Raw genomic sequence first — 15,379 nt, 5'->3', positions numbered from 1 at the left:
TTTTTAAAACACTACAGAGGCCATATTTGACCAGTAGGCTACCAATATGCAACTTTTAATTTAGTTATAACTGTACTGTGTATATACTGTGTATATATGTATATAACTATCATATATTGGAGATTTAGCTTATAGTTCCTTACCTAAAACTTTCCAATTTTTGACACTAAGAAACAAAAATTTCCAAACTTTTTCAAGTTTATAACACTTATATTATCTCAGTAATTTTTTTCATGGTACCCCTGAGCCAAAAGATATATAGTATAATAGTTCTCGTTTATTAAGTAGCTATGTCTAAAGAACTAAATGAATATTTATATTTTAACAACTTGGCCACCATTTTAAAAATTACATATGTAAGTTAAAAGAATAAAAACCATTTTTTTCTTAAATAATTGTAATTAATTACTATTAGGATGTGTATACCGTCACTGCATAGCTTCTCAAATGCTGCAGTCAGATTGGATATTACCACCCTCATTTCCGGTTCTACTTTGATTTCTGCATCATACTTGCTTTTTATCACAGCATCTTCTAAAAACCAACTTCACAAAACATGCCCTCAAAAGGAATATAGTGCAATCTAATGTTGAAGTTAATGCGCTACCTCAAAGGCTAGTAAGGCACTCATTGGCAGATACCAAGTCATTGATGAGTGTGTTTCCTTCAAAAATTTAAAGTATTTTATGGTACCCCCTATGAATTACTGGGGTACCCCACACGGCATTTGAGAACCAGAGTATCTGTCTTATCTCATATAGAAGGAGAACTGCACCAGGCCCATTGGTTCACACCTGTCCTAGTACTCTGGGAGCCAAGGCAGACAGACTGCCTGAGCCAGAGTGAGACCCCATCTTTAAAAAAAAATACAGGAGGTGCCTGTAATCCCTGCCTCTCAGGAGACTGAAGCAAGAGGATTACTTGAGCCTAAGAGTTTGAGGTTGCTTTGAGTTGTGACACCATGGTACTCTGCCAAGGGCGACAAAGTAAGACTCTGTCTCAAATTAGAAAAACTACACTGAAAATCAGAACAGTTTGGTTTTGATCCAAACTCTAATTTAATTAGGCCTGGTAGTTCCTCACACCCCCCCCCCCCGATTAATATGAGGGTACAAATGTTTAAGTTACACTGTTTTCATTTCTAAGGTAAAGTTTAAGTTGTAGTTGACCCCTTCACTTAGGGGGCGTGCTGAACACCCTCACATTGTGCACATTAGGTGGAATCCCACCGATCACCCTCCCTCTCCTCTCTCCACCCTCTTGATGGACCATACTTGTGTTTTTCTTTCATGTGGATGTATAGTTGTTTATATATTGTTTTCATATTAATATTGAATACACTGAATACTTTTTTCCCATTCTTGTGATACTTTACTAAGAATATGTTTTGCTTCCATCCAAGGCATGGTAATTTATCTCTAAAAAAGATAAGCTTGCTTTACCTACCTTTCTCAGGTTATTATAAGGATCAAATACAAAATTGCCTGCAGAAACAAACTTTGGAGACTGAGGTTCTGTGTAATTGTAGAATGGTATTTATATGGAAAGGCATACAGTAGGATAAGGTGATACAGTAATTAGATTCACATGAAAGGCACAAATAGTGGGTTTATAGTTCAGAAGAGGATACTAGTTAGAAAAGCCCCCTAGGGGCGGTGCCCATAGCTCAGTGGTTAGGTTGCCGGCCATATGCACTGAGGCTGGTGGGTTCGAACCCAGCCCAGGCCAGCTAAAACAGTGACAACTACAACAAACAAAAAAAAGTAGCCGAGTGTTGTGGCAGGCGCCTGTAGTTATAGGTACTTGGGAGGCTGAGGCAAGAGAATGCTTAAGTTCAAGAGTTGCTGTGAGCTGTGATGCTACAGCACTCTACCCAGGGTGACAGCTTGAGACTCTGTCTCAGAAAAGAAAAGAAAAGCTCCCTAGAAGAATCCTCAAAGAACTCAAAATAGACCTCCCATTTGACTAGGCATCTACCCAAAAGAAGGAAAAATCATTTTATTATAAGGACATTTGCACTAGATTGTTTATCACTGCTCAGTTTACAATCACCAAGATGTGGAAACAGCCCAAGTGCCCATCAACCCAGGAATGGATTAATAAACTGTGGTATATGTGTAGCATGGAATGCTGTTTAGCCATCAAAAAGGACTCTTTATAGGGCAGCGCCTGTGGCTCAAAGGAATAGGGTGCCAGCCCCATATGCCGGAGGTGGCAGGTTCAAACCCAGCCCTGGGTAAAAACTGCAACAACAACAAAAAAGACTCTTTATATCTTTGGTATTAACCTGGATAGAGTTGGAGAACATTCCCTTTAGTAAAGTGTTGCAAGAATGGAAAAGTATCAAGTGTGTTCCATACTAATAGAAAGCCGTGGTGAGGGCCTGTAATCCTAGCAGCTCCCAGAGGCTGGGGCAACAGGATGCCCACAGCCTGAGTCTGAGGTTGCAGTGAGCTGTAACACCATTGCACTCTCCTCAGGTAATAGAATGGGACTCTGTCTCAACAGCAAAGAAATAAAAAGAAAAAAAAATGTGATTGGACTGAATTATATGCTGTGAAGGTAAAAGACATAAAGTTTCAAAGGTTTAATACTAAAAAGGGGTATAAAATAAATCATTGGTTCTTTTTTATATTGATGTATATGTTGATACGATTTTGGATAAATAAAATACGTTATTAAAATTAATTTTGAGTTGGCTGTGGTAGCTTATGCCTGTAATCTCAGCACTTTGCAAGGCGAAGGCAGGAAGATCACTTAAGGCCAGGAGCTGGGAACCAGTCTGGGCAATATAGTGAGATTGTATCTCTACAAAAATTTAAAAATTCACTGGGTATAATGGCCTGTGCCTGTAGTCCTGCCTTACCTAGGAAGCTGACCCAGAAGGATTGCTTGAGCCCAGGAGTTTGAGATTACTATGAGCTATGATTGTGCCACTATATTCTAGCCCAGGCTGCAGAGCAAGACTCTGTCTCAAAAAGGAAACAAACAAAACAATTAATTTTGCCTTTTTTTTTCTTTTTACTTTTTTGGTATGCCTACTAGAACATTTAAAATTACACATGTTGGCTCAGCACCTGTGGCTCAAGTGGCTAAGGCACCAGCCACATACACCTAAGGTGGTGGGTTCGAATCCAGCCCAGGCCTGCCAAACAACAATGATGGCTGCAACCAAAAAATAGCCAGGCATTGTGGTGGGCGCCTGTGGTCCCAGCTACTTGGGAGGCGGAGGCATGAGACTCGCTTGAGCCCAGGAGTTGGAGGTTGCTGTGAACTTTGAGGCCATAGCACGCTACCCAGGGGGATAGCTTGAGGCTCTGTCTCAAAAAAATAAATAAATAAAATAAATAAAATAAAATTACACATGTTGGCTGGGCATAGTGGCTCATGCCTGAAATCCTAGAGCTCTGGGAGGCTGAAGCAGGGAGGATCCTTCAAGCTTAGGAGTTCAGAGCTAGCCTAACAAAGAACAAAACCCTGTCTCTGTTAAAAACAGAAAAAAATTTACTTGGGTGTTACAGCAAGTGCTTGTACTCCTAGCTTTCTAAGGCAGGAGGATGGCTTGAACTCAGGAGTTTCAGGTCACTGTGAGCTAAGCTGACACCATGGCACTCCAACCTGGACAAAAGAGTGAGTCTCTATTGCAAAAAAAAAAAAAATTATACATGTGGCTTGAATTAATTATATATTTCTTTTGGACCAGCACTATTTTAGACTTTTCAAAAGAAAGGCTTTGTGAAGGCGATAGCGTTAGACCAAGGTCTTCCATCCAAATGTGGATTTCTATACTAGAACAGATGTGGTGAGGAAAAAGAAACATAAACAATATACTCTAGGGACTCTGCAGAATAGTGTTTTTAAAACAGAAGGATTCATTTATAAGAGTACTGATTATAAGAGTAGATAGATGTTATTATGTGTGATGCCCCAGCCATATTCTGAAGGTCTTTTCAGATACGTCATTTGATTCTTGTCATAGACTTACGAGATGGAAACTATTGTTACCCATTTTACACATGATAAAGGTTTAGATAGGTTATGTGATTTGCTATGGCACACAACTAGCAGTTAATGAAAATAGAATTTGACTCAAAGGCCCACAGTTTAACCTACAAGGTTATGCTGCAAAAGGAGGTTTAGCCATCCTTACCAATGGCCCTGATTTCCTTTACCTCCGTAGAGTATTCATAGACTTAGAAAAAGTCTTTTGTTTTGTTTTGTTTGAGACAGTCTCAAGCCGTCACCCTGGGTCAAGTGCTGTGGCATCCCAGCTAACAGCAACCTCAAACTCTTGGGCTTACGCGAGCGATTCTCTTACCTCAGCCTCCAAGTAGCTGGGACTATAGATGCCCACCTATTTTTTTGTTATGGTTGTCATTGTTGTTTAGCTGGCCCAGATGTGTTTGAACCCACCTGCCTCAGTGTATGTGGCTGGTGCTGTAATCACTGTGCAATGGGCGCCCAGCCAAAGGGTCATTTTTCATCTGAATTGGTAATAGTTTTTCAAGTTAAACCTTAAAATTACTATTTAAATTGTTCATAAGGCACCAGCCACATATACCTGAGGTGGCGGGTTCGAATCTAGCCCGGGCCCGCCAAACAACAATGCCGGCTGCAACCAAAAAATAGCCCGGTGTTGTGGCAGGCGCCTGTAGTCCCAGCTACTTGGGAGGAGGCAGAGGCAGGAGAATCACTTGAGCCCAGGAGTTAGAGGTTGCTGTGAGCTATGATGCTACAGCACTCTACTTAGGGTGACAGCTTGAGGCTCTGTCTCAAAAAAAAAAAAAAAGGGTTTTAAAATGTTGACATACTGAGACTGATGCTTGAAATGAAATGCTAATTCTGCAGAGGTCTGGTTTTCAGAATGGAAATGTTTCTTTCAATTCAACCTTTGTAATTACTGCGGTTTCTGGCACAGTGGTAGGAGAAAGATTTAGGGACGAGTTTGACACATTTCCTTTCTTCAGGGAGCTCATAAGTAAGCCATTTATATATTACACTACCTGTTAAAATACTCTGAAATAATTTGTTTTTTCTGATGTACTTTTACCCTTTCAGCCAGTAAAGAAGAAGAAAATTAAGCGTGAAATAAAGATTTTGGAGAATTTGAGAGGAGGTCCCAATATCATCACATTGGCAGACATTGTAAAAGACCCTGTGGTGAGTATAGTAGGTGTTAGCAAGCCCCACCAGGACAAGGTGGTGTTTGACCCAGGAGCACAACTGGCCTTTTCTATTCCCTCCCCCACCCTCATCATTAAGTCCTGCTTTAAAAGTGCTTAATCAGATATACCATTTAACTAGCTTAGGCCTTTCTTTCAAAGAGACCTCCACCCACAGACTATTTCTTATTCTTCTAGGCTAAGAGACTGGTAGCACTGGAAACTGAAATGTGTTAATCCATTTTGCAAACTCAGGTCCGATGCCGATGGGCGATGGGCGCATTGTCGGGCTGCCTAGAGCCTGGTGAGACTTCAGCTCCATGTCTTCTGTTTGAAATCCATCCCAAAAATGACCTAAGTGTGGTGATGATCAGAGTGGGGAGGGCTTGTAGCTTTAGCGGGTTTCCTACTACTGAGGCGAGGACTGCCAAATTCACCATGCAGCATCCACAAACATTGTGCCCACTAAAGCTTCCAGAGCTATTGCTAATGTGTGTTTTTTTTTTTTTTCTTTTCCCCTAGTCACGAACCCCTGCCTTGGTTTTTGAACACGTAAACAACACAGACTTCAAGGTATAATATATAACCAACCATTTCAAGCTGGTGGGTTTTTAGACCACATAGAAAGCTTTAGAGGGTTGTTACCATTAGAAGAGTTTATTTTTAGCTTGTTTTAAAAGAGCTTTTCATCTTTACAGTGCTAAATTTTAAGATAGAATAACTACAAGCATTAGTTATACCCACTTTCTGCTTCTTGGTATTTTGACCTTTTATTTGTTTACTGGTTTTTTAATGACCAGTACCTTTGCTTCTCACCACCAATGCCACTCATTTGACACTTTGTGGTTATGTTCAACCAAATGAAGGCAACAACACATGTTTACTCAGAATCTGGCCTTACGGCAGTTCACTTTAAACAATACTGTTCAAGAAGGAATGTATTATGTATATAAAGGATAGGGACTGCTTACTCCTTAGGATTTCTCAGAAACTCTGGGCTATGTCTTAAAAGGAGGGGATAGCGAAGGATGATGTCAAATACTGCTGTAACACAAATCTCTATAAAAGTTATCTCTGAATATCTCAGCCCATCCAGTAGCCTGCTTATTTGAGACACTTCTCAATTCAAGTTTAACAGAAGAATGTAGGTACTCTCTTAGAGTACAGGTTAAATTTCTAAAGAAATTTAATTTGCCTATGGGCATGGGTGCATTCTTTGCTGAGAAGGAAGGGAAAAGAGAAACTGTTTTAGAATCAGAACAGTAACTTCAAAAAAGACTATGTCAGAGGACATTGCTAGCCATTTAAAGATAGGTACATGTAAAAAAAATTCTGCAACTTTGTTGACAACTGGAAATTATACATAATAGTTGTTCAGAATTTACTTTCAAATTGGATCGGGAATAGCTCTGTTAAATTGACTCAGTAGGTTTGACATCTGTGTAAAACCTCTGGGGACCTGTAGGGCCAGCTATATAAGCTAAAGATGGGTTAGTTCTGTACTAAGGAGACACCATGTATATCCCAAAATGCCTTTTATGAGACAGTCTGGAGGTAAATTAAATTGTAAGGTATATCAGTGCACATTGTGCATTTATATATAGTTAAATTCCCAACAGTGGATAATAACTGCAGCAATGTGAGTTTAAGTCATTCTTCATTTTAACAGGTAGAGTTGAAGACCCGAAATGTCTCTTTAAAGTTAAGGTAATAGTGGAGAAACAGGGCAGTGAGCAAACAGATCTTGGAACAATAGCGAATGAGCCAAATCTTGGCTTAAATTAATATGAGTGAGGATAGAAAATTGCCATCCTGTCAGCATTATTGCATGGCTCAAATGTTGTATTTGTCTTTAACAGCAGTTGTACCAGACGTTAACAGACTATGATATTCGATTTTACATGTATGAAATTTTGAAGGTAAGAGAATCTTGAATACTAAATATCTTAAATTGGTCTTCCCTTTGTTAAATAATCCAATTTATGGTAGAAATGCCAGTGAGTTGGCTTGGCACCTATGGCTCAAGTGGCTAAGGCGCCAGCCATGTACACCCAAGGTGGCAGGTTCAAATCCAGCCCGGGCCTGCCAAACAACAATGACAGCTGCAACCAAAAAATAGCCAAGTGTTGTGTTGGGTGCCTGTGGTCCCAGCTACTTGGGAGGCTGAGGCAGGAGACTCGCTTGAGCCCAGGAGTTGGACGTTGCTGTGAGCTGTGATGCCATGGCACTCTACCCAGGCGGACAGCTTAAGGCTCCTGTCTCAAAAAAAAAAAAAAAAAAGAAAAGCCAGTGAGTTAACTTTGTAAAGTATGTTGAAAGAAGAGGCCTCTATATATGTTTTTAATAATTAATAGTAATAGAACCCTTATGCAAATGTAAGGGTTATGAATACAGTCTAGTGGGAGTGTAACTTAGAATGCTTTGAAAAGGGTGTTTGGATAGGCTGGGACAGTATATTTGCTATCTCTATTGTGTCCTTACAACAGTTTAAATTGTCAAAACTTGGCTTAGCGCCTATAGCACAGTGGTTATGGTGCCAGCCATACACCAAAGGTGACGGGTTCAAGCCTGGCAGAGGCCAGCTAAACAACAGCAACAAAAAATAGCCGAGCGTTGTGGTGGGCACCTGTAGTCCCAGCTACTTGGGAGACTGAGGCAAGAGAATCACTTAAGCCCAAGAGTTGAAGGTTGCTGTGATGCCCCAGCACTCTACTGAGGGTGACATAGTGAGACTTTGTTTCAAAAAAAAAGAAATTGTCAAACTTGCAAAAACAACTAGTTTTAAATGAACCTTATTTTGTTGAAGAGTCATCAAGTAAAACAGTAAATTTTAACTAAGTCTCAAAGGGTCATTGTCCTTAAGGATTGTGTAGATCTCTGCTTAGGGATTGCTGATTGAGAGTGGACTTTGATTTCTAAAGTGCGGTCACCAAATATCTTGCTCCTGATAGTCACAAGATTAGCAGTCTAGATAAGAGAATTGCTAAGAGTTAGCTAAGGTTTCTTACTAAACAGGGGTTGACATAAAGCCTGTTTATAAGGTTGAGTGAGCCTTAGAAGTTACCCTAAAGAGATTGTCAGCAGAGGTATTTGATCTATGAGCTTATGCAGTTTTGTGGCAAGTGGGGCTTCAGAAAGTTGTAGTTTATGCTTGCTTAGCCCTGGAAACTGTAGGAACCCAAGTTGCCCTTGAGGAAGGACAAGAATTTGGCCAGTTACATCAGTTGACTGAAAGCCCAGGATTAACAAACTCCAAAGGTTATGCCATTCAGTTTCCTTTAGTTTGAGGTTGGAAAGTTTTCGAGTTCGATTTGATAACTTAAATTAAGAGTTGGCAAACTTCTTTAAAGGGCCAAACAGTGGATGTTTTAGGCTTTGTGGACCATAGGTTATTTGTCACTCTGTTCAACTCTGCTATTGTAGCATGAATGTGGCTGTAGACAATATGCAGACAAATAGATGTGGCTGTGATCCAATAGAACATTTTTCACAAGAGGCGGCAGCAGGCCAGATTTGACCCATGGGCTGTCCTTTACTAACTTCTTATTAGTTGTTAAAGAATTATTATTCTGGCTCAGCACCTGTGGCTCAAGTGGCTAAGGTGCTAGCCACATACACCTAAGGTGGTGGGTTCGAATCCAGCCCAGACCTGCCAAACAACAATGACGGCTGCAACCAAAAAATAGCCAGGCATTGTGGTGGGCGCCTGTGGTCCCAGCTACTTGGCAGGCTGAGGCAGGAGACTCGCTTGAGCCCAGGAGTTGGAGGTTGCTGTGAGCTATGAAGTCATGGCACTCTACCCGGGGGGATAGCTTGAGGCTCTGTCTCAAAAAAAAAAAAAAAGAAAGAATTATTATTCTTTGAGTAAGAGGTTTGTAATACAACCTCTTTGTATTAGAGGTTGGTTGTTTGTGGTTTTGAGGCAGAATCTTACTCTGTTGCCCAGGCTGCAGTGCCATGGTGTCATCCTAGCTCACAGAAAGCTCAGATTCCTGGGTCTAAGTGATCCTCTTGGCTCGGCCTCCCAAGTAGAATAGGACTACAGGCACCTGCCACAACACCTGGCTATCCTCCCACCCCCCTATTTTTAGTAAATTTGACAGGGTCTTGCTCTAGCTCAGGCTGATCTTGAACTCTTGAGCAAAAGAGATCCTCCCACCTTGGCTTCCCAAACCTGTTCTCTTGTTTTTTTTGAGGGGCCCTTAAAATAGTCTTTAGATGAGAGAGAATTTGGAAATGGTATGATTGCTATAGACTTTGGGTCTTTTTGTACAGAAAGGATATTGAAACAATGATGTTAAGAAAAGAACTGGGAAGGTTAGAAACCTGAGTTTGCTTGACAGTGGGATTCTGATAAGTCTCTGAAGAATATCTAAGAAAGTGATTGTATTAATCCTGACTCCCAAGGTGTGGTGAGGCTAGAAAAGAAGGAAAAAGTAAAAGACAACAATTTTAAGAGATAGTGTTGTGCAAGCTGACTCTTTCCTTTCTTGCCTATTCCTCTCATAGGCCCTGGATTATTGTCACAGCATGGGAATAATGCACAGAGATGTGAAGCCCCATAATGTCATGATTGATCATGAACACAGAAAGGTACAGTGTTAGGCTATATTTATCTACATAATGAATTTAACAGCCCATCTTCAACACTTCATCCCTTGTATCTGCACAGGCCCCACTACCTATGAAGTACTTGATTAAATATTTGGTGAATGAATGAACAAATCATTACATTTAAGCCATTATTCTTATTCCTAATATGTATACTATCAAGAAGGAAACAGACTGGTATAATGGGCAAAATACTCCTCTTAGCTAAGAAACCTGGCTTCTATTTTTTATTAACTAATGTAACAATTGCTCTGTATCCCACTTAGATAATTGTGGGAGATAAATGAGCACAGTTTTGAAGTGGATGAAATATTCAGAAAATGCTGCTTTTATTAGCAGGTGTCATACGGCCTCTTCTGTCTACAAGTGCTTTTACATGAGAGCTGCTATAGCCACATTGTAGTTTTTTAAGGTGACCAGGCCCACCTTTTGGAATGATGACTATCTGTCACAGTCTTTGGGATATAATTTTTTTAGAATATGTTCAGTCTCACAAAGACTTTTCTAGGGGCTGTATGTAGAGAATATATGAGTGAACCAAACAGACCAATAGTGTTTATAAGGAGCTTACATTTTGGGAGGAGGTGCTGGTGGTATAAAGTTAAAATTGATGTGGAAGGAAAAAAAAATCAGGAATAGGGAATGGTGGAGGTTGGTGCAGTTATGAACAAGTGTTATAAAGGAAGATTTCATTAGAAAGGTGACATTTTAGAGATACTGGAAGGGAACCAGCAGTCTCAGGAAGAAACATGTCCCAAGCACGTGGAATAGCAAGCACAAAAGCCCTGAAGTAAGAATATAGCTGGCATGTTGGAATAGCAGCAGTGGTAGAGCTGGGACAGAGTAAACGGGAGAGGGAAAGGAAATGAGGTCAGAAAGAGAGCCGAATCATATTAAACCTTATAGGTCATTGTGATGCCTTTTCTCTGAAGGTGGAGAACTGTTACAGTGTCTAAGCAGAGCATTAGCATGTTCTCACTTGAATTTTAAAAGTTCACTACACGTCTGTTAGAATAGCTAAAATAAAAAAATAGTGATAATCCCAAATGTTGGCAAAGATGTGAAGAAATTTGATCTCTTATACATTGTTGTTGTTTAGTTTGTCAGTTTCCTTAAAAGCTAAACCTGTGTTTAGCATATGATCCAGCAGTGGCATGTATCCCAGAGAAACAAACCTACGTCCACATGAAAAGAGAAAGAACTATTGATGCATGTAACAACTTAGGTGGGTTGTCATGCTGAAGGAAAAAAAAAAGTCTCAGAAATTTGAAATGCTAATGATTGCATTTATATAACATTCTAAAAATGACAAAATTATAAAGTGCAGAGGGGGGTCCCCAGGGGTTAGGATACCACGTAGGATATGTGTGTGGTGATAGAATAGTTCTGTATCTAGTGGCAGCGGCTGTATGAGTCTGTATATGTGATGAAATTACATAAAACTACAGACACACAACAAAGGCAAGTAAAATAGGTGAAATCTGAATCCCTCTATCAGTGAATTGTGCTAGCATCAAATAGAAGGCAAGGAGACGGTTTAGGGAAAGGAGGCTGTTGCAATAAATCAAACAGGAGGTGGTAGTCTATAGACCAGGGCAGCAGAAGTGGAGGTGATGGTGATAGTCAAGGTATGATAGAACCATCAGGATTTGTTGACAACATTAAATGTGTGGGTTGTGAGGGAAATAAGAGTCTAAGTTTTGGCCTGCATGATAGGGTCAATAGGGTCACCTTTAACTGAGAATGGGAAGACTGTAAGTGGAGCGAGTTTTGCAGGAAATAACCAGTGCTTTAGTTTTGAGATGTAAATAGTAAATTTGGTGCCAGAGTAGTGAATTATTCCTTAGGACCTATTGCTCATGCTTCAGATCATGGCCATCCTTTTACACAGTGGTCAAATAAGGTTGTATCTTGTCCCTAATAGTTCTTTCCTTACTTTTAGGACACACTCTGGTAAAAGCTTTGTTGTGGTATTCTGTTCATTCACTCAGCAAATATTTACTCATTTTTCTCCTGTATAGTGGGCATTATGTTGAATTCTGAAAATTACAAAGGTGAATAAAACATTTCCTAACCAGAAGGAGCTTACATTCCATATTGAAGAAGAAAAGTAGAAAAGAAATCGTGAATTCAACTTAAATGCTTAGAAATGACTTCATTGAGGAAGTAACTTAAATATCCCGGAAAATACGGAGATATTCACTAATAGTATAGGTTGAATAGTGGGAACATTTTAGTCAAGTGAGCAGTTTAGCAGGAGAACAAATGAGATTTGTGTCTTTCAGGAACTAGATCATGGAGAAAGTTGTATGTCAAGCTAAGTTTGATGTTCATAAAGCCTGTGAACGTCAGTGAAAGGTGTTTCAGTAGAGAGTGATATGACTAATGTTTTTGTTAAGAGTATGAAAATGATACAATATGAGTAGCTGGCTTAGAGAAAGATAAAATTGCTCATGATTTATTCTCTCTTTCTTTCAGCTACGGCTAATAGACTGGGGTTTGGCTGAGTTCTATCATCCTGGCCAAGAATATAATGTCCGAGTTGCTTCCCGATACTTTAAAGGTCCTGAGCTACTTGTAGACTATCAGGTGAGCAGAATGGGACAATTTTGGTCCTGTTTATTTTGCACATAATTTACCAAAAAAAGTCATTTTTTTACTTTGAAGTGGGCCATTTATGGATAACCATAGCTTTCTCTTTTATATGAAATGTAAAGTATAAATCACCTCAGTTCATCTACCATAACTTACATTGCTTTTATTGTCCTAGTGTCAGGAAAGTGTGAAATAGGTCTACATTTAATCCTAAATTGAGGGGAAAAGTACACTGAAGATACTGTTATAATCAGTAATTCCAAAACTAGTTTGAGAAATATAAGCCAGGTTTAACCACCTTAAGAATAAACAGGCCAGGTGTGGTAAATCGTGCCTTTAATCTTAGCACTTTGGGAAGACTGCTTGAGACCTCATTGCTGTAAAAAAACAATAGAAAGTGGCACCTGTGGCTCAGCAGGTAGGGCGCCAGCCCCATATACCGAGGGTGGCAGGTTCAAACCTGGCTCCAGCCAGCTAAAACAGCAATGGCAACTGCAACAAAAAATAGCCGGGTGTTGTGGTGGGCATCTATAGTCCCAGCTACTGGGGAAGCTGAGTCAGGAGAATCATGTAAGCCCAGGAGTTGGAGGTTACTATGAGCTGTGATGCCATAGCACTCTACCGAGGGCAACAGAGTGAAACTCTGTCTTAAAAAAAAGAAAAAAAATAGAATTATTTCACTTGGCGTCTGCGCTCAAGGGTTAGGGCACCGGCTACATACTCCAGGGCTAGCAAGTTCAAACCCAGCTCAGACCTGCTAAACAACAATGACAACATCAACGATAAAACAATAGCTGGCTTTGTGACAGGTACCTGTAGTTCCAGCTACTTGGGAGGCTGAGGCAAGAGAATCGCTTAAACCCAAGAGTTTGAGGTTGCTGTGAGCTATGGCACCATGGCACTCCGTGGAGGGTAACATAGACTCTGTCTCAAAAAAATAAAATCTGTCTATCTATATATATAACTTTGCCAGTGTGGTGGCATATTCCTGTGGTTCCTATAGCCCCTGGTACTTGGAAGGCTGAGGCAGGGGGGATTGCTCAAGTCCAGGAGTTTGAGGTTGCAATGAGCTATGATAAGGCCATTGTATTTTAGCCTGGGTGACAAGTAAGCCCCTGTCTCAAAAAAAGGAAACCCCCAAAAACTAAAAAGTGAAAAAACAATAAATTCAGTAATATTCTCTTGTTCTCCTGAACTATACACTAAAGACCTTTCCCCATCTGCCCCCAAGAAGAGCCTACTTTTTCCTCTCAGAAAGAGAACTAAATTAATAATAGGTTTGCCAAATGTTTTCAAAATCTAAAATTAAAAAATATATATAAACTCTTAATAGCAGGTTCTATCAGATGCCACAAAAAAGTTTTAGACTCATTGTCCTTGTAGAAATTCTTTTTCTGGGATTTTATGGATATATACTTAAGCTCAAAAATCATTTTATGCATAAAGATATTCTTCACAACATTATATATTACAGTGAAAACAAAATGCTGTCCTTTTATAGAGAAATTAAAGATTTCATTTTACAACATTTATGCATTACAATATTAATGGTACACATGGAAAGATTTTCATAAGCTAACAATCTGGAGATTTTCTTATGTAAGTGAAAAAACTAGCTCCAAAAATTAGGTACAAAATTGTTTTTAAATTGGCGAAAGGGCTCAGCACCTGTGGCTCAAGCAGCTAAGGCACCAGCCATATACACCTGAGTTGGTAGGTTCAAATCCAACCCGGGCCTGCCACACAACAGTGATGGCTGCAACCAAAAAATGGCCAGGCATTGTGGTGAGTGCCTGTAGTTCCAACTACTTGGGAGGCAGAGGCAGGAGAATCACTTGAGCCCAGGGGTTGGAGGTTGCTGTGAGCTGTGATGCCAGAGCACTCTACCCAGGGTGACAGCTTGAGGCTCTATCTCAAAAAATAAAATAAATTAGGTGAAAGAATGCTAGAAGAAACTGAAACACATAAAGGTGTAATTAGTGTTTTGAGTCAGTGGAATTTTTTTTTTTTTTTTTTTGGAGACAGAGCCTCAAGCTGTCACCCTGGGTAGAGTGCTCTGACATCACAACTCACAGCAACCTCCCACTCCTGGGCTCAAGCAATTCTCCTGCCTCCGCCTCCCAAGTAGCTGGGACTACAGGCGCCCACCACAACACTTGGCTGTTTTTTGGTTGCAGCCCTCGTTGTTGTTTGGCAGGCCCAGGCTGGATTTGAACCCGCCAGCTCAGGTGTATGTGGCTGTGCCTTAGCCACTTGAGCCACAGGCACTGAGCCGGAATAATTTTTTTAATATACATATCTTTTAAAGTGACAAGCCCCTAAGGCAAGAGAATTGCTTAAGCCTAAGAGTTTGAGGTTGCTGTGAGCTGTGACATCATGGCACTCTACCAAGGGCTACAAAGTGAGACTCTATTTCTAAATAAATAAATAAATAAAATAAAGTGACAAGCTGGGGGATTCATGTATGCTAACAGTGAGTTTTCTTTACTTTCATGCAGATGTATGATTACAGTTTGGATATGTGGAGCTTGGGTTGTATGCTGGCAAGTATGATCTTTCGGAAGGAGCCATTTTTCCATGGACATGACAATTATGATCAGGTGATACATGTTGTACCCATTAAGGAATTTACTGGTCTAATACATTGATAGCAAGACCTGCCTATTCATTAGAAACCCCAACTGATCTTGCTAAAATACAGATGCTTAGACCCCCACGTAAAACCTCTCAATTCAATATCTCTGTGAGGTTGCCAAATAATTTTCAGTGAACCATTTGTTCAGCCAACCTGACATTGATCCTCGGTTTGGTATTTTGGGAGCTAGCAGTTTAGCCTTTTGAAATCAGACTTCTTATTTTATTTTTATTTTTAATTTTTTTTTTTTTTTTAAGACAGAGTCTTACTTTGTCTCCCTCAGTAGAGTGTCATGGCATCACAGCTCACAGCAACCTCAAACTCCTGGGCCCAAGCAGTTATCCTGCCTCAGCCTCCCAAATAGCTGGGACTACAC

At 40.2% G+C, this 15,379-nt stretch overlaps 1 protein-coding gene across 1 annotated transcript in view; it reads left to right on the top strand.

The window, feature by feature from the left end:
• The window catches only part of CSNK2A1 (casein kinase 2 alpha 1), a 67,862-nt gene that overhangs the window by 38,064 nt on the left and 14,419 nt on the right, over positions 1 to 15,379 (top strand). Inside the window, 6 exon segments of the mRNA XM_003802618.3 lie at positions 5,059 to 5,160; positions 5,685 to 5,735; positions 7,022 to 7,081; positions 9,672 to 9,755; positions 12,252 to 12,362; positions 14,867 to 14,968. Coding sequence (XP_003802666.2) covers positions 5,059 to 5,160; positions 5,685 to 5,735; positions 7,022 to 7,081; positions 9,672 to 9,755; positions 12,252 to 12,362; positions 14,867 to 14,968 — 510 coding nt within the window.

This window comes from Otolemur garnettii, unplaced genomic scaffold (assembly GCF_000181295.1).
Source record: "Otolemur garnettii isolate 467f Iridium unplaced genomic scaffold, OtoGar3 scaffold00251, whole genome shotgun sequence".
Classification (NCBI taxonomy): Eukaryota; Metazoa; Chordata; class Mammalia; order Primates; family Galagidae; genus Otolemur; species Otolemur garnettii.
The sequence above is the reverse complement of the archived record's forward strand: the minus strand, read 5'-3'. Positions and strand labels throughout refer to the sequence as shown.